Source organism: Papilio polytes, unplaced genomic scaffold (genome assembly GCF_000836215.1).
Source record: "Papilio polytes unplaced genomic scaffold, Ppol_1.0 DF821400.1, whole genome shotgun sequence".
Taxonomy (NCBI): domain Eukaryota; kingdom Metazoa; phylum Arthropoda; class Insecta; order Lepidoptera; family Papilionidae; genus Papilio; species Papilio polytes.
Window position 1 is genome coordinate 295,481 of NW_013527804.1, and position 25,159 is coordinate 320,639.

Consider the following 25,159-nt stretch of genomic DNA (forward strand, 5'->3'; position numbering starts at 1 on the left):
AAAAAAACGGTAGTGTGAATGGGTTTTAGCAATAAAATGTTACACTAAAGTGCTTAAATAACTATAAAATGAATCTAAGCGTGGTCGCAGATTATGGGTTTTAAACAGAAACCGATTATTCCATAGCTCGCATTAGCTGTTTACTATATTGAAATCTGCCGTATTAGAGGGAATTATCTATCAATTATTATGAACTGAGAATTAGTCGGGTTGTGTTCGGAATACGGACATTACAGTCCCGAAAACCCACCTTAAATGCGATATTCAATAGAATAGAATCGTGTGGTAATTTTCTATGATTTCAAACGACGATTTTGTGAAAATAATTTAGTTTGTAATGGTTTAGAATTATTTAATAATTATAATTTAGTGTACAATTCTCTTACTAAATTCACATTTAATTCCCGTAGCAATAATTATGCTCTTGGGAAAAAGATATATCAATCTTAAGAATCGACCATACCTTCTCCATAAAGCAAACTTATCTATAGTTCCTCTGATATAGTGGAATTCCATGGATATCATGTACCCGCAGTTCTTTTACACCCTTATTAAAAAAAAAAAAAAAACACAAAAAGTTTCTACAAAATAACTATAAAAGTCTACTTTGCTTTAACATAGTTTGTAAAATACATTTAACATTATTTTGTAGATCGCTTTAACGTCTTCTCATGGAGGAAATTCTGTTCTTCCGTTCAGTAACAAAGTCCATGACTTGACTTGAAATTCCCGCTAACACGAACAATGAACAACCTTAAAGAATTGTGAAATTCTATTTAAAAGTAAAGTAAGTGTTTAACTATGCAGGAATTGATAAATGAATTTAACTGGCCCTTGAAGCTACTCCTTTTCTTAGTGAGCTCTTTAAGTCCATCTAGAGACATTCTGGGAAACCAGCGTTAATCTCCTAGAACGTACAAATAAAATATTAATGATAGTTCAAGGAATGCTTCTTAATATTATAAGCGATGATTATTCCTTATAATGGTTAATCCGTATACTCCAAAATAGGCATCCAAAAATAGTTATCCAAAATCATTATCCTGCTCGAAGGACCATGTTTAAATGAAATGCAGGAATTATAAAATTTAATACTTGATAACCATTTTAAATAGAAAAGCAATAATGACAATGACATTAGTTCTTCTTTTAAAAAAATATTCTTTTTAATCATAAACAGTAAGTAAATAATTATCTACTTAAGTTGTGGTAATTTAAACTTTTAAACTAATACGTAAAGAAAAATGTGATGCCTTGTTTAATAGGCAAAGTTAAGTATGTGTGTTTGTTACTAATAAACTCAAAAACTACTAGACCGATTCCGATTTTTTTTACACCATTAGATAGCTTTAATATCCCTTAGTGATAAACGATATATTAAACTAACTTTTGCTCGCGACTTCGCCCGCGTGAAATAAAAAAAATGCCTATTTTACTTAGAGATAAATTACCTTTCTAACTTGACAGAATTTTTAAAACTGGCCCAGTAGTTTTCTAGTTATTTCAATAGATAGTAAAATAAAATACAAAGCTTTACTCTTTGTTATCTTACTAATCTTACTTCTTACTAATATTATAAATGCGAAAGTTTAGATGGATGGATGTTTGTTAGAGTTTGTAGCCTAAACGGCTGAAGGGATCTCGATGAAATTTGGCATAGATGTAGAGGATAGTCTGGAAGAACGCGTAGGCTACTTACTTTTGTTTTTTTTTAATTCCACGCGAACGAAGTCGCGGGCGAACGCTAGTTATCAATAAAATCAAAACGCAATAAAGACAAGTTGTATTTAATAAACGTAAATGTCAAAGTTTATTAAGACAATTTAGTTAATTTGTCTGAGAATGTACCAATAAATCAATACAAACAGACAGTATTCGGTTCTATATAGACATTCAGTATATCAGATGCCAATCAGAGAGACGGCGAATTCCAATGACCACATTCACATTCATACGAGAAATTTCAGAGATAGTCGCTACGATATCTTTATTCTCGTTATTAAGCGAAAATAGACCTTATCAAGTAACTTTAAAGTTTAAATTCCAATGTGAAATTTAAACAAACCCATTGAGACAGTTTTTTTGGGAACCTCAATTACCCTCTACGTGGATAATACTTTTTATTCTTTGTAGAATTTTTGAACATTTTTACTAAGTGCTTCAGATTTAAGGGGAAACACATGCCAGTAAAATTAAGTAGCATAATGCCAGTTACTGGCGTATACTCGTACCAGTACTATGGAATAAAAGCTTGCATACTAGTTGACGAGACTGTACAAGTTGAAACGTCTCAATGGTCTTACCTTAGCTTTCATAGAATCAAATATCGTTGCAGTTACATGCTTGCAAGTTACTGGCATGCCAGTTAGCGTTATCTAGTGCTAGTTTCCATGCAAATGTGACAGCTACTGTCACATGTATTTCCTTAACATCAAATCAAAAGCACGCACAGTTTTGACTAAACTATCGCACAACTGTTTAGTCACTTTGATTCCTATAAGCTTATATGGAGGTGCGCACACTACTTGATTTTTAGTTGTGCAACTAAACAGTTGCCGGCTACGAAACAATCGACAATCGCACAACAGTTGTGCGAGAGAGTCAAAGGTGTGCTGCCGCTCTAAAGGGATTTTTATTATTTTTGTATGTAACATGTATAGTTTATTACTTGTATTATGCCTTAAACATTTTAGTATCAGCTCTGAAAATTCTTGTCATACACATAAAGACTTCCGGTAGGGTTTCCGGGCGGGGCCAGACGCGGAGATATTTCAGGCTGTTGCTATGCAGCCCGCGTTCGCAGGTGACATACGGCGCGCCTCCCGTGCATACGTAACTTAAATAGCTTAACCCTGTACTTAGTCATAGTAACAATAAGACTGTGTAGAACAAATTCCGTGCTATCTTACTAATATTATAAATGCGTTAGTTTTGATGTTTATTAGAGTTTGTAACCTAAACTGCTGAACGGATATCGATAAAAATTTGGCATAGATTTGAAAGAACACATATGCTACTTACTTTTGTGTTTTTTTTATCCAACGCGGACGTAATCGTGGGCGAAATCTATTATTAAATTCTAGCTGTTCCCGTGCGGCTTCATCCGCATGAAATCATAACATTATTTTATTGTTTACATTTGCCAAATTCTCAATTGCAAATATCAAAATTATCGTTACCATAATTTCGCTTCCTTAATTTTGGCAGCTTGTGGTTTTTGTCCCTTTCCAACATGAAGGTTTTTTGCAATTTATTTACCGCCAAGTTTAATAGCGTGAAAATATATAGCCTAAAACGTGTCGTAAGTGTAGCATTTATTAAAGAAATAAATATTCAAAAATACTCTGTCATTGCTGACATCCTACGCCACGTAGTATTGAGTGTTTACGCTTTATTATATTAGTATATATATCGATTATTCTTTTCAAATCTGACATCGGATTAGTTCAATGACCTCTGAAGATGTAAAAAGCATTAAATTAACATTAGAATTCTAGTGTCGTATTCTAACAATTCGACTTCATTTATCCGTATTGATATATCGTAGCCCATTTGCGGAGCGACACCACCGATATTCATACGTGTAATTTCAGCTATCGACCCTATGAATACGCTTTGGTATTCAATTTAAATAAACACCCAATGCATATGTCTATTGAGTTCAAATTTGATTAACGTTAGAGACAATACCTATCTTGATATTCCTTTTATCTTTGCTACGCCTCTGGACGCTCGATTCTATTTTTTTGCCTTCGGTTTTTACTTTTTTTTTGATAGTACGATCTGAAAAATGTCTTTGAGCATACGATACGATAAAGTAAATGTTAATAAAAATCTTTTGTAGATTTTAACAACATAATGCATGCTCGCAAGCTACCTATTCGCCGTAATAGCGAAACGACCGCTGTCAAGACATCTGCAATTAAAATATGTGTTGTTTGATTTCATAAAATTCACTAATTCTTGTAACTAATAGTATCTAAGCTTGGGTTTAGACATACTATTCCGAAATGTATATATTCGTATCGTTAATTATCAAAGTTAATTTATTTTTTTATACTCTTACGTAACTCACTTTTAGTTTATATTTGCCATTTTTATTACTAAATATAAATAACACTTAACCTATACAAAAACCCGTTTATTCAATCTTTACACGTAGAATCGAAACGTATTTGAAATATTGAAAGAAACATTGAAATGCACTTCGTCTTTAAATGTTGAATGCTTAGAATATTTTGCAGACGGGTCGAATACTTTCAATACAAGCAAAGACATAGAAAATATAGAGATAAGGTATATGAACTAAATTATTCACCAGTACTTTCACTGATATACTATATTTGTCAAGTACAGTGACACATGTCCTTGTATTTACAAAATTTTAATAAGCACCATCTATTGTCCATCAATAAACAGTATCACAAAATAAAATATAAATTAAATATTATTTAATGACATCTATTGGCAATTAAATTAAATACAATTCATAGTTTTGAGGATTTATCAATAGATAGCGGTAGTGAGATATTATAAACATCTCAAGTGAAATGTCACCTATGCCTCATAAATTCCGTTCTTACATGTTTTGGAATAATCGAATAAATTAGCATAAACATATGACTGGTTGATTAAAGAACTCTGATACCAACGGAGGAAGATGAATAGAATGTCGTCTTATTTATGAAAAATATATTCATTTTTAAAACTAAAAGTATCATAATTTGAAAACTAAGTTCCCATAAAAATCTCTATAATAATATAAATACGAATGTCTAGATGTACTCGTATGTTTACAGATTCAAAAACGGGTGAACATATCTAGATGTATATTTGTCTACTTTCTGGAATAGAGTATAGGCTACTTTTTTAATTCCGCGGACGACGTCGCAGGCAACTGCTAGTATAAAAATTTCAATTCCAAATGCTAATTAAGGTATAACAGATTACCATTCGTAATAAAATGATCAGCTTTATTGAAACAGCTTATAAAGTATTATATAGTATCAGCATATTTCCAATTCGTTTTACGCGTTACAAGCGGTTTAAATTTTATCAGCGGAATGCGATCCATTGTCGAATGCGACGTTAAAATATTATCAGATAATTGGCTTTAAGCGGATGACAGATTTTGAAATAAATACACAAAGCTATGTTAATTTACTTCATAAAGCCACATTATCTACTGTTGGTATCGAATTGGAAATTTAAATATGGCCGCCATCTTAAAATTGACTACGTCAGGATGAGAAGGTCAAAGGGGCAATCAATGTCTGTATCACGTGAACGTAATTTTACTAAACTATCCCACTCCTGTTGTGCGATTGTCGATTGTTTCATAGCCAATCGAACTGTTTAGTTGCACAACTAAAAATCAAGTAGTCTTCCATATAAAGTTATAGGAATTAAAGCGGGATTTAACAGTTGGGCGTTAGTTTAGTCAAAGGTGTGCCGCTCTAACGTATCTTTTATTATTTTTATCTTTAATATAAAATACCTTCCATACGTATCCATTTCATTACCTTTTCATCTGCTTTGAATTTTATATTCCGACATTTTAAAATCGTACGTTTTTGAACCTATGCCAACAATTACATTTTGTATTCAAGCGTAAAATTTGCTACTTTTATAGAGAAGTCTGTCTTAGCGAAACATCAAACTTAGTCGTGTGATATATAAAAATATTTTTAAAAGCAATAAACTCACTTTAAAAGGAAAATGATTCAATTGTCACTTTAAAACGTCACGTTTTTGAGCCTAGCGTGCAAGCGAGACCGCGGTGCGAGCGAGAAACATGATCAACAAAATGTTTTGTAACAAATGGTAAACTAAATAATCATTTTCTCATAAAAAAAGTTAATAAAAAGCAAATCTCTTGTTCACATAGATCGAAATAGTCGGAATAGTTTATCGTTTGCGATTTAATTAAGAATTTTAATTGAATTCAATTAAAGCGGCGCGGTTTGACTACGCTCCGTGAGCGCCATCTCTCGGCATCTCCGGAAAGCTTTGTTGATATTTTTTCTAGAATAAATTAAATATTTTCTACGCTTACTTCAATCTTAAAACCAATGCAGTTTTTATCGGATTTTCTTTTGATTGATGTTTGATAACTTTTAACCACCTGTCTCAGGAAAGGAAGGTTTTTATGTAGTGGTTTTGAATATTTTATGTATATTTTATTATGACTGCTTAGAGACTAAACAACTAAACGGATTTTGATACTAGATATTTTCTAGTGTCTCTAAAAGACAACATTTACAATCAATATTTCTCGTGGATAACAGGATAGTCTAGATGTATTTTACCTCTACCAATATATTATATTACATTACATTACATTATAAATGCGAGAGTTTGAATGGATGGATGTTTGTTAGAATTTGTAGCTTAAACAGCTGAACGGATCTCGATGAAATTTGGTATAGATGTAGAGGAAAGTCTGGAAGAACACATAGGCAACTCACTTTTGTATTTTTTAGTTCCACGCGGACGGAGTATAATATAATAATATAATATATAATATAATAATATAATATAATAACCATATTTTAATATCGGTGCTGCGTTAATTTATGCAAATTTCAAGCATTAAAACAAAGTATGATACTTTGTATAAACGTGCGTTGAAAATTAATTAGTTTATGATATGAAACATGTAGGTAAAATGTAATAAAACAATAACAAAGTAAGAGAAAGCGAGACAAAAGGAGTGACAGAGATGCAAGTAAGTGTGCATCACTGAAAAAATTATATGACTTCAAATTTACTATACTTTACTATTTTTTATTAAGATAACAACGAACGTACTAGGTTGAGTTACATAAGTTCTGAACTGACAGTTTTAACTTTTCAGTTAAAACTTGTGTCGGTTTTTACTGACAGTTATAATCTTATAATTTAGCCTCCACACTTTTGTCAGAACTAACAATAACAGAAGTAATATTCACCTTCATTTGTTTTGGTTCTCGAATTAACTATTTCAAGTCATTATTGAAAATAATTTTTATGTTAATATTTAATGTATATGCCAATAGATGTCACTAAATTATATTTAAATTAATTTTATTTTGTGACGCATAGATGGAGCTTATTATAATTTTGTAAATACAAGGACACAAGATAGCACTAAACTAAATTCTTTTGTTCACTGTCTCGTCTATATATTATTTAAAGTCTGATTTTTGTACATACAGGTGTGTAAAGCAACGAATAGATCGCGTTTCATCACTCTGTGGTCACGTCAAAAGAATGCCACGTCTATACCAATCAATGCTATGTCAAAACCAAACAGAAATATTTCATTCTCTGTTCCATCGAATATTTTTCAATGCACTTTTTGAAACGGGATTGATATTGAAACACTGTGGACACGCGGCATCCGAAATTTGAAATGTAACGAAAAACTGACCACGGTTTTCAATCAATGTAACTATCGCACAACTGTTCAATCTCGCTTTGATTCCTATAAGCTTATATGGAGGAGCGCAGACTTGATTTTTAGTTGTGCAACTAAACAGTTGAAGGCTGCAAAACAATCGACAATCGCACAAAAGTTGATAGTTTAGTCAAAGGTGTGCGCCCGATGTAAGCTCTAGGCTTGAGCGTCGCCAGCTTTTATTCTAGGGCTAAGACTGATCTGTCTGTCTGTTCCCCTCACCCTCTAAGGCAGACGGCGCTGGCTGGGTCGCGGAAGATTGCGCAAGTGTTCCCGTGCCCCAGCCATCGTTTTTTTTTTGGCCAGCACAGTCCCACATGCCCCCTGACAACGGGGGGGGGGGATGCGTAAATGCATTTTCCCAGCGAGAAACAAAAAAAAAGGGTGAGACTGATGATCAAGGGGGGGGGGGATAGATATGAAAATCCTTTTGTTTATTTCCAAGAAAACACCTATCAACGTGTTGTAACATTTTTAATAAATATTTGCAAAACTATAGCACAACTGTTATGCGATTGTCGATTGTTTCGCAGTCAACTGTTTTGTTGGACAACTAAAAATCGAGTGTGCGCACCTCCATATACGTTCAAAGGAATTAAAGCGTGACTAAAATTGTGCGATAGTTTTGTTTCAGGTGTGCGAATGCGAGCGCTCTTAGGCTGAAAAAAACAAAGAAAACTTACATAATATTACTTAGCGGTTTTATTTAAAACACGTGTTTAACATGTATGTTATTTTACACATGTTATAAAAATTTTCATATTAAAATCTATTCAATTCGTGTTCTGTATTACATCGATATCCACACAATGGTAGAGCTTAACGTTCCGAAGTAAAATTACATTAGTAAGGCTTTAAACATAAACCGAATATTAACTAGGCAATTTTGATGCGGGATTTAGTACAGGATAGATTCATTGTTGGAACGCCCACGTTACGTACTGATTAATATTTATTAAACTGAGAATGTTCGCAAAATGTGGTTAAGACAATACAATTATTAATCTTACTTCTTACTAATATTATAAATGCGAAAGTTTAGATGGATGGATGTTTGTTAGCGTTTGTAGCTTAAACGGCTGAACGGATCTCCATGAAATTTGGCACAGGTTTAGAGCATAGTCTGGAAGAACACATAGGCTACTTTTTCTCCCGGTATAAGTTGCGATTCCCGTGGGATTCATTAATTTAGTTTTTTAATGTTTACTCGATCATTCTGCAACGGTTCAACATATCTTATTTAAATTTGGCACAGATGTAAAACAAAGTCTGGAGTACACATGTGATAAGCTTCATCCCCGAGGTGTTCGGTTCCGGAGGGATACGTAGCTTTTTGTTATTTATATAGTTCGTATGTTTTCTAATACCACGCGGACGAAGTCGCGGGCAACAGCTCGTGAGTTATAAACGCACAAAACAAAGTAATACATACATAGTTGCAGTTAAAAATATTTATTCACTAACATTCGCCCGTGACTCCATTCGCGTGAAAATAAAAACATAACTAACCTATTGTGTTCCAAACTATCCTCCACGTTCATGCCGTTTTATCGCGATTTGTTCAGCAATTTAGGTTACAGACTAACATACATCCATCCATCTAAACTTTCTCATTTAAAATTTTAATAAAATTATTTGTAATGACAGACGATGTACGGTGGGAATCGATTTAAATAAGATATATCAAGGTCAATTAACTAACTAAGCGAATCACCTAGACAAATGAATATCGCTAGTAAAACCGGCAAAGTGTACTAAAACATGTGGGAATTAACACCTGACAAGGACGTTACTTATCAGTTAGTTCCAAACATTTTTAAATGTTCGATCTATCGTAGCGATATTCAATTGTTTCTTTGTCTACGGCTAGTTAGCTGCTTGTAGGACATCTTGTACTAAAAATTATTTAAAATTGACGAATATTCGAGTTCTGTTGTGACGTCATTAGTCTCTATTTGTGCTTGAATGTTGGTTATCCTAATGAAAGTTTTACTACCTCCGTTCTACCGGCACGTACAATGTAAATCAGATTTGTAGTTCAAAGTTAAATTGAACTACAATTCTTAATTAAATTACAAATGTAGCTTCAACTTTGTCTTTGAGATAGTAAGGTATAAAGGAGTTAATTTGTATAGCCATCTCTTTCACTTCCTTTGTAAAGAACAGAGACATAAATACATTCTGTATGAAAAGAAGACATGATGAAAATAATTTGTTTAATACAAGAAATTATATAGCTTTTTATTTAAACTGTTGTTACTCGCGACTTCGTTCACGTGAAATGAAAACGGTAAAAAACACCTCATGTTACTCAGCGATAACACAGCTTTCTAATGGGGTAAAAACATTTGAAATCGGTCCAGTAGTTTTTGAGTTATTCCAATATATACAAAAATGTAAAAATATTAATCTTTTCACTTCATAATATTAAGTATATATATATAGATTACAATTTTGAACACACAGTAACATAAATATCTCAAAATACTCAACTAGAAACTTCCAAACTAACTTAAGAACAAATAAAAATACCCGAGTAACGGCTCTTTATTTCAAACGCGATAGAACAATTATAAGTTGGAACTGGCAGCGATTCTCAAACTTCGACGTCAGTGATAATTATAGTTCGCAAGTGATAGTTCAAAATTGTTGTTGAACTGTTCAATTGAATGGAAAGGGAACTCGGAACGTTCTTGTCTCGTGTGGTAAAGATTCTATCAAATAAGATCCTGGTAAAATTTATTAAGATTCGCACAGGTCCAATACTGATACGAAAATGTGTTTATTAATGACACGTTGAAGAGAAAAGAAATCTGTAAAAAATTAACAAAAATTGTACTTGCAAGCACTACCATACGTATAAAAAAGAATCATCAAAATCGGTCCTCTAGCGGCGGAATTATGCTGTAACACACATAAAAAATATACAGACTAATTGAGTACCTCATACATACATACTTCCTCATGTATCACCGTATTATTAAAAAAGGTTTAAGCACTTGACTTGTAAACTACAGGTCTTGTGTTCGAATCCGGCTGTACCAATGTGATTTTCGAATTTCATATGTACATAATAAACCCGACATTCTTACGGTGAAGGAAATCATCAAGATGCCTGCACATATCGGCGAAGAAATTCAAAAATATGTGTGAAGTCAACCAACCTGCAGTGGCCCTGCGTGGTTGACTAAGGCCTAGACACCCCTTACTTAGAGTAGGCTCCGAGCCCCTGGGTGGGGATATGCAGTGAGCTGGTGATAATGTTGAATTGCATTAAAATTCGTTACGTAGTTTAAAGATTTTATTTTATACCATGTAGTGAAACAACTTCAAAACTTTCCATAATGCTATCAAAAGCCAGAGCCCACAGATTATTAAATGAATTCGAAGTGACACGCTCAAATGTTGTCAAAGCTAAAGAAAGTTTGAAGCAAAGTTTGAGCATCGCTGACGTGCGGACAAACATGATCTATACACATAATGGTGCAAGTTGCGTTGTAATGGAGTTAAGTTCGCGCGGACCACACGCTTTGACGATGGATTTTGTAGTTAATAGAAATCCAGCAAGCGGTTTAACGCATAAGCGAAAGCGGAAAAAGATTGTATTTATTTTGTCTGATTAAATATCTTTTATAAACATACACGTAAGGTTAGTAATCATTAAAACATATCTTAAAAATAGTAAAATATTGGAAATATCTGTATTACTCTATGTAACTAAAAAAATAACCGGAAAAATTTCTAAAATTCTCATTAGAAAGCTATACGTTATCACAGAAAAAATAGGCTATATTTATTACTAGATTTTTTGCTCTGCGCGTACGAAGTCGGCAGTAAAAGTTACATACAATCTGGTATGGTGTTGCATTCTCGCTAATTCTTATTCCACATACCATTTATATTTCGTTGTCTAGACGACGACGAACTTTGAACTTTGTGTGACAACCGCATGCTTCTTAAAACTTCACTTGTAGAATTCCTTCCGTAACCTTGTTAACAATGGTTTGTTCGGACGTTTACTATTAAGATTTATATCAGGAAAATCTAAATACAAGAACGGGGGCATACCTTTGACGAAACTATCGCGAACTGTTGTGCGATTATCGATTGTTTCTGTGCTCATTCAACTGTTTAGTTGCACCACTAAAAATCGAGTAGTTTGTAGTATTAAGCGAAAGTAAATAATTGTGCGATAGTTCAGTCAAAGATGTGCACGCTCTAAAAATGTCAAGCAAAATCTTCCAAGATATTATTTGTAAACATTTTTCATTTAACTTAATTCTATGTTTAAAATGAAGCTACTTCAAACACTCGCAAAAACAGATGGAAAATTCTCGGTCCCAAATTAATTGAGGTATTGTGAACGTTATTATTTTGTGTCACAATTTCTCGGACGTTTAATCGCAAAACTTGCTACTTACTGAATAAAAACTTACTTATTTTATTTGGAAAGAAGAATGCGAATGATATTATTCGATAAGTGTTAAGTTTTCTGGACATCAGACTTTTTAATACGTTGATATTTAAGTTTGCTTCTCTCTGTAAATGTACAATAACAGACACCCTTAGTAACCATCATTCGTATAACATTATTCAAGTAAATTAAAAAAAAAATCTCCCTAGTAAAACTCATATGCAAGCCTATAGCAACATCTAGAAGTAATAGATAACAGAAAATAGGCTAAAATAGATTAATTATACATTGGGAATAAAGGGCGCTTGCTTCTTGCATACAACCATCCTCTTAGAAGACACAAGCTGCAGTTCGATAGTACTCTCTCAGGAAGGGATACTCAATATTGTGTACCACTTAATGGATTCTTCAAGTTTTAAACAAAAGTTCTTTATTCTAGTAGTAGTTACTGTCATTCGTATGGTACTCAATCTTAAGACTGATTCAAGAAATAAATATAATTATGTAACTTATAATGTCTATACTTGTAAATGATCCAAAGAAAAAGAGTATATAATATTAATTGGTAATTAAGAATGTTAATAGCATTAATTAAACAGTAAAAGACGAAGCGAGAAGAGTATAAAAGAAAGAAATTAAATATAAAAACGGCATCTTGATACATAATCGAATAAGGGACATAAACCATTCATAATTAAAAGTGCTTCCTTGAAATTGAAAAGGAACAATCTTAAGAGAACTCGAAGCGAACCAGCGACGGAACTTTTAAAGAGCATTTGATACAATCACTGGATGAATCATTAGGTTTGAATTATTAATTAAGAGGCAGTTTTGCTGGACGTTTAAACTTAAACTTTTCACTCAACTGTTGAGTCAGATTTAAATCGAAGAAACGAGAGAGAAATGCCTCCAGATATTTTAATCGCAAGAAATATACAAAGACAATTTCCTCAAAGGCCGGCAACACATCTGTAGTTCCTCTGGTGTTGCGGATATCCATAAGTGTCGTTGACCACTTCTGTGTTATAGCCGCTCGTTTTCCCCCTTGTCTTTTAAAAAAAACATTATTAAGATTATACGCAGTATATTTAAGGTTATTGTCTTAAGGAAAAAGCTGATAAGGGTGATGGTAGGATATTTTTTGTGATCTTCATATATTTTTCTTAGTTGTTACTATATTTTCGTACGTTTGGTAAACGTTCTATACGTTTCTTTTAAAATTATCCAAACATTGCATCTGTTATTTGTATATCTCAGTAGCAGTTATGTTAGAAATGTTTCGTAACAAACCCTAACAAGCCTTGTTAGCTTAAACCAGTCTGACGGATGCCCAGCGTGAGTGCAGACAAACTTTGGGCTTAGTTTCTGTCATACAACTAAAATCTCCGCAACTTCGCGTGGCCCAATATTATAAGGAAAAGCGATTTGAAAAATTACACTTTATATATGGACTCGAAATCTCAATCTCAATCTCAAATCAGTCGAATAAAGAAATCTTCCCAGTGAAACAATCCTCATAGGAATGTATTAATTTGAAGTGCTAACACAAATTTTCCTAATCTAACCTGACTTTATAAAAATAATCATTAGACATCTAGTTAAGTTAATTTATATATGAGATGTATTAATTAATAACAATTTACTTTACCTCCGCTATCTCTTGTACTTTGTACCACACGTTGTATTCTATTAAGGGTGAAATGCAGCGACAAAGACCGAGGACTCTATGACTACATTACACAAGGCATAGGACCAACTTTTGACACAACATGGCTCTCCGTTCGTCAGCGATTCTCAAACTTTTGGCTTTCCCTCGCTGCGCTGTTTCTTTGTACCATAATTATATTAATAAGTTTGTGTCCAAAATCGAGTACACATAAGCTAGACACGAGGATAAAATTACGTTATTTTTTGGTACAAGTAAAAAAAGTTGTTAATTGTTACAGGATTATAACTAAAATTTTAATTTAATGACAATTTCTTCATTAAAATATAAGCAGAGATGTAAGACAAATGAAAACAAATTAAACAGCATTATTTACTCCAAAGCCGAGCACATGTTTCAAGGCTGAAACAAACAGTGAATCCGCAATTCCCAGTGGAGAGACGTGCTAATGTAAATTCGAAGGAAAGTCTACCTCATTAAAACCTTTGTCACGGCCCTCTTAATGAAGATACAAAAAAAGAGGAAAATCGATTGAAGATCCCCTCCTCATACCCTTAACCACCCCAAACCTCCGCGTAAGGTGTTGAACAGAATTCCACATCGACTTGATTATACGAAACACTTGAGAAGAAAATTTTCCGTTCAGTCTGTTGTACATGTTTGCAGTACATTATTTACTTATACAGTTATTTCAATGTAAATTTTATTATTAATTTGTTTATTGTTTTGTTAAGTTTTGAGTTAAAACTAGAAAAATGTTAATAGACCATAGAAGATAGTCAATATTTTTTTTAGGAATCCAAAACTCATAATGTCAAGTTTATTCGCTTCACTTCACTATAAATACCTTTTAAACTGTATCTATTATCTTTGATGGAAACTAATATACCTCGTCCCGCTTCAAAACTTACACGACAAATATTTCAAGTTCTACTAACTTAGATACTAAGTAAAAGTTATTATTACACGTCAATTAGTACTTTCTCTTACAAAATTCTCCAGTAAACAAGCACTAATAAGTTTGTAAGAACTGAACTACCAAGTGATGTCTAATAACCGTGCGGTGATAAACTTTCAGCTCACTTTAACTTAAATCTACGCAAGTTGCAATCCTGTATGGCACAAGAGTCGAGATGTAGCGTCTGTGTATAACTTGAAAAACTTGAATCATTCAATTGAGTATAAATAGTTACGCTTCTTAACAAAAAAAACGTTACTAACTGTTGATACGAAAATGCAAAAAAGGTACATTGTAAAGAGAATATCTAAAAATTTTGAGAAGCGTATAAAAAGGTGGCTTTCGCGGAATACCACATTTTAATTTTCATTACACTTTTTCTTATTACAATATAAAAATGATCCAATTTAAAAAGCTGGTTTAGATACAAAAAAAAATAGTTGCAAAAATTAATACATCCCGCTATCGCTTGTGTTTTGAGCCAGCGTAAAATCCTATTGAGGACGAACCCCCGGCGACAAAGGCTGCGGTCGGCGTCCCAACAATTCTCCATTACACAGGATGCAACTTGTGGGCACACTATTATGCATATGGATGACAGTGTTGGTTTGTGTTACTCGAGTTTCTATATTATCTCAAGGATGATTAGGTTATTATAAAGTTATCTCTTTAAAATATATTTTTTGCACAATTTCTAAAGGTCTCAAATTACTATCTGACTAAGGTAATTAGGCACTTTTGACTATTATTAGGACTTGATGGAACAACTGTTTAGTCTCGTTTTGATACCTATGATCTTATATGCTCACTCACAGCTCACTACTCGATTTTTAGTTGTGCAACTAAACAGTTGACTGAGAAACAATCGACAATGGCACAACTGTGGTGCGATAGTTTATTAAGATGTCTTGGCCCGCTTTTAGTATTTTTTTAATTGACTTTTCACAGACTGAGCAGTGTATTGACTTCACAATGAATATTCAACGTAAGCCGTAAGACGGTTTACGTCACGTTGAACTACGATATATCGACTAACGTGTCATGCTTGACAAGGTCGACATGACATTTATATCCCAACACTGGCTCGGAAACACGACTGACATTTATGACGTGACATGACTACAATAGCCAAACTATAGACATATATCAGGATTAGTTAAACTATCGCAAAATTGTTGTGCGATTGTAGATTGTTTCGCAGTCAACTGTTTAGTTGCAGAACAAAAAATCGAGTGTGCGCACCTCCATATAAGCTTATACCAATCAAAGTAAGACAAAACAGTTGTTCGATAGTTTAGTTACAAGTGTGCGCACGCTGTAATATTCAATATCTAGGTAATTCATATGTCTAAATTGCTCTATTTATAGACTAGGTTTCGCCCGCGACTCTATGGGGAATTATAAAAACCCAAAATTAAGTAGCCTATGTATTCCACACTATGTTCTACATTTATGCCTAATATCTGTTCCCGTGCGACTTCATCCGCATAAAATTATGAAAATTTTATTTTATTGTTTACATTTGTCAAATTATCAATTGCAAATGTCAAAATGACATGACGATGGCAACCTTGCTTCCTTGATGTTGGCAGCAGCTTATGGTCTCTTTCCCACTTTAGAGTTTTTATGCAAAATATATACCCCATAAGTTTAATGGCGTGAAAATATATAGCCTAAAGCATGACGTAAGTGTAGGACTTTTTATTAAAAAAATAATTATTCAAAAATATGCTGTAATTGCTGACATCTTAAGCAACAAATAAGTGTGTGTTTACGCTTTATTATAATAGTACAGATATAATCGAGATCTGTTCAGCAGTTAAGCGACAAACTCACAAACATCCATGTAAACTTTCGCATTTATGACATTAGTAAGATAGATAATAGGAATAGACTGAATTTACATCTGTACTATGTTATAAAGAAAAAAAAATGTTTTATATGTAATGTGTAAACTCAAAAACTACAACAGCGATTTAAAAAGTTCAATTACCATTAGGAAGATATATTTTCACAGAGTGTTTAGCCTATATTTATTACTAAAAAAATAAAATAAAAATACATTACACGCGTATTTAAATGCAGACAAAATTACTTACGTCAATTTGTTTTAAATCGCTCGTCTGAGACAAATCCGTTTAAAAATTACCAATCAAAGATATTCTGAAAGCAATCTAAGAAGTAATATTGTCTATCTTCCTTATTTGTCTTGACCTCATAAATTTCCTATCGAGAGGTTCGGAACTATTCAAAACAACATTCTCTTGGATTTACTGCCTCGTATATAACAATTAGGGCTATCTTCGATGGCTACCGTGTTGCTGTTAATTACATACAAGACTATGTATAATCGTTATATATCTCTCCGATTCTATATAAATTAATATTAAGTGTCAATTATTTTATATTCAAGCAAATAATAATAGTAATCATACATCTAGATATCAATCCCAATATTACTAATATTATAAATGCGAAAGTTTAGATGGATGTTTGTTAGAGTTTGTAGCCTAAACTGCTGAACAAATTGCGATGAAATTTGACACTAGGCTACTCACTTTTGTTTTGTTTAATTACACGCGAATAGTGACTGGCGAAAGCTTGTTTTTCATAATATGCAGTCAATTTATTCACAGAGTAAAAATTTATAAATTTAACTTACTCGATTGAGAACAATGCCATCTATTGTCTGAAAAAAGTAACGTAAAATCTAAAATAGATACTTTCACCAGTTATTTTTATTACGAAATTAATTGTGCAGATGTCGCGTAAATTACACTTCACCTCCGGAGCCTTCGGAGGCTTCTCGGTAGAAAACAATCGTATTTTTCCATCACTTCCGGTACTTATACATTTTTCATGAAAGTTCGGAAACGCAGGTAACAGATGTGAGCAAATCTTCACTTCATTGACTCCGATTTCCGCTCTACGAGTAACTGTTTAGGGCTGGATTTTTTACCTTTATACTATTAAAATATATGTTAAAACTGAAAATTCGTGATATAACACGTTTAAAATAAATTAACTACCCTAATCTGTCAGAACCTTTAAAATCTGGTAAACTTGGCAAAATAAAATACAGTATAATAACACTAGTTTTCGCCCGCGACTCCGTCCGCGTGGAATTAAAAAACCAAAAGTGAGTAGCTTATGTGTTCTTGCAGACTATCCTCTATATCTGTACCAAATTTCATCGCAATCTGTTCAGTAGTTTAGGCTACAAACTCTAACAAACATCCATCTAAACTTTCGCATTTATAATATTAGTAAGATTAGTACATCAAAGCGTATATTTTAATACACAATTTAACTATAACTGACAGAATTTTACTCCGTAACTATTTAATAATATACTATAGAGAAATTGCAGCATTTTACCAACGTATACGATCAATTTATCCGAAGCATCCGAGCGTTGAAATTTTCACGAGCGCATGAAATCTTTTAAGACGTACTTTCGTGGATACTTGAAAATAAATACGTTATCGCCAGGATACCTTCTATAATGACCAGAGCAAGTCTAAACACTTTGAAAATATTCCTGTAAACGGCTTTTACCTTTTTGAAGGCTTTAAGATATCATTTTGAAGCATTTCATGACTTTTTAGATGTTTTCAGTCGAATCAAAAGGCTTTTAAAATCTCCGACGGATTCCTGTAATAAGAAAGGGTGAGGTTGAATTGTTAAATCTGAATTGGTTGCTTTGACATAAATGTTTGAACAGCGCTTTATAATTGCTATCGGTATATACTATACTTTGCTAGAATTTAAAGAAATAATTTAATTTTAATTGAGTGGTTTAAGGATTTAAAAGAAGAAAGAAAGAAGTAGTAATTAAGAAAGAAGTGTTTTCTTAACAAATAAAATAAAAATCGTATACAATAAAAATGGCTTTATTTAAGTTTCTTTTACAATTCAGTGCGAACGAAGTCTCGAGCTAAAACTAGTTTAGTATTTATTAGATACTAGCTGGTTTCGAGAAATTATGAAATTTTTATTTTATTGTTTACATGTCTCAAATTATCAATTGCAATATCAAAATACTCATTACCTTACTTTGGCAGCAGTTTATGGTCTCTTTCCCACATTAGGGTTTTTATCCAATTTATTTACCCCATAACTTTAATAGCGTGAAAACATGTAGCCTAAAGCGTGAAGTAAATGTATGAGTTTTTATTTAAAAAATTAATTATTCAAAAAAGTGCTGAAATTTTACGCCACAAAGAAGTGTGTGTTAACGTTTTATTACATTAGTATATATTAAGAAATAAAGATAATTAATTGCTAATATTTTCATTATGAAATCCGAAACAGTTTACCTAATACAAAATCAAGTTAACAAGTAACTTGCTCTATTGTTTTGTGAACCTTTTAGTGAACCTCTATAAATGTTTTTAGCTCGTTTTATCCTATCAGATTAGAGAGGTTCGTTTTATTTGCACCCATTAATCAAAATCACTGTATCAGAATGAAGTTATCCCTTCGACCAGACCCTTTCGGGCTACTCGAAGCATTTTATCAGGTCACACGTTGTAATCCCTTCACGCTCAGATAAGCTTCTTGGATGTCTCTAAAAGTTTTTCAATCACACTCCAACTGTGGATAGAAAATGCAAAAAACAATCCAACTTTGGATAACTGAATTCCTATTCAGGTTCATTTTTAATAGAATAAGTTTCGCTTATTGGAAATAGATTTGGCTCCAGACAGTTCCAGTTAGATTCGAAACGTCTTATTTCTTTTGCATTTAAAACTGGCTATTTTTTAAGTTTTGTGAATTATCAATTTTAAAAAATCTCTTATATATTCACTTGAATTGTTTTTGTACTCCACGAATAAAACGGATTTATGCTACGTTATTTCATCTTTCGAAATGTCAAATCAATTACATAAAATGTTATCAACTAAAACAGTCCAAAAGTTCACTTCATTTTCAATTTGAAAACAACGCCATCTATTGTCAAAAATATAAAGCAAATTTTAATCGAACAACATTTTAATTAAAACAAAAGCGGCTTCGTTTCGATTTTTAAAATGAAAATTGTTCAATTTCCTGATTTTATTTCCCAAAACGAAAAATAGACAAAGAACTGTTGTAATTAAATGTTCGTATTTTCAGTCGCCTTTCTTCGACTTTTAATTTCGTATGCGATACGCTTTCGGCAACTTTTCTGCTTCGATACATCTTTAGATAGGGTCGGTCGTGTGTTGAATACAATTAAGAGATTACGTTATTGTAACAATAGATGTCGCATTTGACCAAACTTTCATTGAAAAAGCAAATTAATAATTGCATTCTTTTTTGGGAAATTCGATATATTGTACTTGGAGAAAGTTCTTAACTGCTTTAATCTATACATATAATAAAATTGAAGTGTCTGTTTGTAATCAAAAGAACAACTCCGGATTTAGGAAAGATGATGTATTTGCATTGCTGATGAAAAACGCATTTAATTTTTTTTGTCTGTGTTAACCTCCAAAACGGCCGATTCCGACCGGACTATCATTGAAGGGTAGCTGACGTAGACGGGCATATTATAGGCTACTTTTTTATCTTAATGTTGTGTGGATGAAGTCGCGGGCAACAGTTAGTTTACTATAAATTAAATGGAAGAAAAGAAACTTTTGTTTCTCGAAAGACTCGTGTCCATAGTTTTTATTTTATTTATTTTTTTATTTCTTAAAGGTCTCTTAGTGACAACTTTTAATACGATGGTTTATTTCAAAAGAATATTTTTTTTTCAAAATAAATTTATTTTTCATTAAAATGTCGAGTGTAGCACTCACAAGCACAAGCACTCTAACAAAATGGGACGCGCGAACAAACCTAAGCCCTAACAAATTTAATTACGAAGGAAAGTAGTTTTGGATTGTCTTCCTTGTTTGCTCATTGGAAAGGTAAATTGGTAAAGATTTCTACGTGGTTTTTCTCACTGATTTGTACAGTCAGCTGCACAAATATGTTGACATTTTCAAAGCTTCAAATACTTGTATTGCTTTGGTTTTAAAAATGTAAATGCTCGAATCCGTCTGTATACTCCAGATTACGAAGATTTTATTAACAAATATGTTCGTAAATATTATTAAAATCAAAGGTATATATGTTTATGAAGCTGACTGTACAAGGGTAATAGTTGTTTTGGTAACAGATTGTAAAAAAATAAATCTTTAGAGCGGGCGCACACTTTTGTATAAACTATCTCACAAGAGTTGTGCGATTGTCGATTGTTTCGCAGTCAACTGTTTAGTTGCACAAATAAAAATCGAGCTCCCGCACCTCCATATAAGCTCATAAGAATCAAAGCGAGACTAGACAGTTGTGCGATAGTTTAGTCAAAACATTTTTTTATATTTAAATGTGATTATTTTTTAACTAAATTTCTTATGCATTTTTTTGTTATAGTTTGTAAATATCATACTTAATATTATAAATGCGAAAGTTTAGATGGATGGATGGATGTTTGTTAGAGTTTGTAGCCTAAACGGCTCAACCGTTTTCCATGAAATTTGGTAAGGATGTATAGGACAGTCTGGAAGAACACATAGGTTACTTGGTTTTGTTTTTTTTTAATTTCACGCGGACGGAGTCGCGGGCGAAAGCTAGTATGTAAATAATTGTTTCTGTAAGATATACAGCTACGGTAAATTTATGTGCTAAACACTAAGTTAGAAATCAAAAGTTTACTTTTATAAATCAAACGTAAAGTTATTGTACAATTTCCGGTTTGAAACAAAATTCCTATTTAATTTTGTGTCGGGTTGGACCGCAACTGGCGGAGTTATTCTCGCGGGATTTATTTGACCTAATACTGTTTTAATAAGAGAAATATATAAATAAACTAGCTTTCGCCCGAGACTCCGTCCGCGTGATATTAAAAAAAAAAAACAAAATTAAGCAGCCTATGTATTCTTCCAGACTATCCTCTGCTTGTATCCCAAATTTTATTAAGATCCGTTCAGCAATTTAGGCTACAAACTCTAACAAACATCCATCCACCTAAACTTTGACTTTTTACTCATAAATGTTCTTAGATTTCTACGCGAAATATGTTGTTTCCGTCATTTTAAAGTACGCCTTTCACTTATATCGCACAACAGTTTGGTCTCGCTTTGATTACTATGAGCTTATATAGAGGAGCGCACACTTGATTTTTTAGTTGTGCAACTAAACAGTTGAACGCTGCGAAACAATCGACAATCGCACAACGGTTTTATCCCCTTTTGGGTAGCTACACTGACCCCGGGTGTATGTACTACTAGATTATTTTAAAAAAACAAACTAGCTGTTCCCGTGCGGCTTCACCCGCATGAAATTATGAAAATTTTATTTTATTGTTTACATTTGTCAAATTATCAATAGCAAATGTCAAAATGACATGACATGACATGGCAAACCTTAGCAATCTTTCTTTCTATATGTTGGCAGCAACTTATGGTATCTTTCCCATATTATGGTTTTTATCCAAAATATTTACCCCCTAAGTTTAATGGCGTTAAGATATGTAGCCTAAAGCGTGACGCAAGTGTAGGGCTTTATACTAATAAAAAGAATTATTCAAAAACATGCTGTGATTGATTGATCTTAGGCAACAAGGAAGTGTGTTTACGCTTTATTATAATAGTATAGATATATACACTAAAAAGAATTTCCTACAAAATACGTTTACAATTTTTATATCACGAGCACGTTTTCGTATAAATTTACGTCATTTTTAAAGCCATAATAAATTCCAACGGGCTATTGTCAATAAATAAATAAATTTAGAAAATCGTCCTTTGACCCAGATTATTTAGATCCCATCCTATTTGGAACCCGAGTCAATATCACCCTTACCCAATACGGGAACAAATAATGAAACAAAATGGACCCTTAGATGTTTTTGAATACAATGTCAACTGTCGTGTTATACCGACCATTTTAATATGAACCCTAGTTTAAACTTGTTGTTTGATAGTAGACAAATAGAGTATGTTACAAAGAGCGTACGCTTTAGACTAAACTATCGCAGGACTGTTTAGTCTCGCTTTGATTCCTATAAGCTTATATGGAGGTGTGACTACTAGATTTTTATTTACGCAACTGAACAGTTGAAGGCTGCTAAACAATCGACAATCGCACAAAAATGAGCGATAGTTTAGTCAAAGGTTTTTTCACGCTTTTACAATGATCTTTGACGTGATAACGTCTTGTATAGGTCTACAAGGATCATATAGCAGTTGGCAATTTTATCAACTAACAATATCATTTTGAAAGTGTGACATTTTGACCAATGAAGGCGCAGCAATAGCACGGGGAATAACGCCATTTTTATATTATTTGAATATCGAATTGAACAAAAACGCTATAGTTTTGTTTTGTTTTCTACATTAGAGAATTTAGAAAACATTTCGAGTATTGTCACGTTTTTGAGCCTAACGTGTGAGCAAGATAGCGAATCAAACGTTAGAGAGGCACAATTAGGCCTTAATTATCGTAGTAGTTTTGCTAGCCATGTTTACAGTTGAAAGGGACAATAAAAATGGCTCATACTTGTTAACTGATCCGAGGCTCGACATCTAAAACGACAGAGAAAAGACTTTAAAAATAGGATTTAAAATGTATTTTATTTTCTATACAAATAAATTAAATAAGAATATTTGAAATAGTATTTTAAACTATTTCATATCTAACAATACGACTTGTGCAACTGGAAGAGAACAGACTTTATTGTGTACACCGAATCGGGATTCTACACTCGGATAACGAATTGTCAATAAACCTACGAGTTTAACTGCAACAATATCTTTATATTTATTTTATTATTTACGTTTCTTTAACAATAAACTCATAATTCAGTCATACTGACTTGATATTTGTTGTCTCTTTCATTTAAATAGAATAATAGTAGATGTTACTAAATAGGTCTTTTTTTATTTTATTTGAAAAAAGCAATCACTCAAAAAAGGTCGTCTATAACATTCCTGCGTGCATCGACTACCCTGGAGTCAAAGTCCCGTCAAAATCGGCCAAACCGTATCGAAGATTACACGGAACAAACGTGGCTTACGGACAGACATAGTAAATTTTGAATATTTTACAGTCGTTATCAACAACGCAAATAAACCTTCGCGAAATCCGGAATTTTCCTTTCAATATTACAAACAGACACTCCAATTTTATTATATGTATAGAAGATTTATCATCGTAAACTGAAACATCCTGTAGCATGTTCCAAAAGTGACACGTAGTTAGTTCCAAAGTGCCCGTAATACTCTCCGGCACGTCAACATGATTTACGACATAGTAACGCAAACAAGTAAACTGTATTGTCATTTATTACAGTTTACAAGATTACATGACTTTCTGACTACAAAAGACTTAGTAAGAAAAATTTTAAGAACGTATTCGTAAAGTAACAAAATTAGCATTTTTTTTATAATATAAGGTGGAAACGAGCAAGCGGCCACCTGAAATGGAAAGCGACCGCTGCCCATAAACATCCGCAGTTGCAAATGCGTTGCCTACCTTTCATTGACGGAGTAGAAGACGTACATAAAGAGGACATTTTCCCTTCCTACGCGTCTCCTCCACCGTCAAATCCACTTTTCCTGCCCATCCTTTCCTCTTAAGAAAAGGGTGGAAAGGGAAAGGGACTAAAATTAGACCGCCGGCACCACACTCATCAGACGAACCGCGGAATTGCTTTCACTTCACACATTAAATATGTGTTGCCCTACAATAATATTCCGAATACTTTCTTTTAAATTATCATGCTATAACCCCTGGATTTACTCGCATCTGTAACATTAGCTGCCGAGTAAACAATCAAACTAATTATGTTCTAACAGCTTGTACTAACAAGCTAGTTTGCGTGACTCGCTTGATTAGCTAAATACAACTCGGTGTAATAATCGTTAGTAATTATCAAGCTATAACTTAGAACCCTAACTTGAAATTGATTTGTCATCTTGTACAATGTATTTACTATTCTATTTGTAACTTAATTTTCTTGTAATATGTTTTTGTATTTAATTGTAAAATTATAATTTTTGAAGTTAAATATTGTGGATGTATATTTAATATCGTACTGGCCGCCAAGAAAGCAGTTAAAAAAAACAACAAAGATTTAGGCGCCAATGAGTGAGATGCGAGCAATGTAACATTTTTATTTTATCAAATTCAATTTACCAATTATTGTAAATAGTATGGTTTTTTCAGCAAAAAAAAAAAGATTTTATCAATGGTATTAGAGTACATATACACTATCCTATTTTTAAAGTATTAAAACCTGTATTACTTCAATGTTTTCTGGACTCGAATGTTTACATTTCAAACCAATAGATGGCGTTGTAACAAAGAGTCAGCGAAAGTTGGTTTATCGTGTCACTAGTAACAAATATATTATTTGTTTACAGCTCAAACGACCACACCGGATAAGGCGACAGTGCAGCACGTGCTACCTATGATAGTGACGAGATACGAGCTTCGCGGCGAACTCAAATGTGTCGTATCTTCCGCCGCGCTCGACGAGCCTATTGTAAGGAAGATTGAACTCGATGTTAAAGGTACGAATAGCGATATGCACTCACAATGAACTATAGTACCGAGATCACTGTATGAATTCTAAATCGAACCCTAAATACCTCGCTTTGTAATGCTTACAATCTGATAGACGTCGAAAATTACAAGGAATTTGAAGTTTTG

At 32.9% G+C, this 25,159-nt stretch overlaps 1 protein-coding gene across 7 annotated transcripts in view; it reads left to right on the forward strand.

The window, feature by feature from the left end:
- LOC106108902 (hemicentin-1) overlaps positions 1-25,159 on the forward strand; it is a 329,995-nt gene that overhangs the window by 254,070 nt on the left and 50,766 nt on the right. For all 7 annotated transcript variants that reach the window (XM_013290240.1, XM_013290235.1, XM_013290234.1 and 4 more), the window contains exon 6: positions 24,871-25,020. In XM_013290240.1, the coding sequence (XP_013145694.1) occupies positions 24,871-25,020 (150 nt within the window). The remainder of the gene's footprint in view (positions 1-24,870; positions 25,021-25,159) is intronic.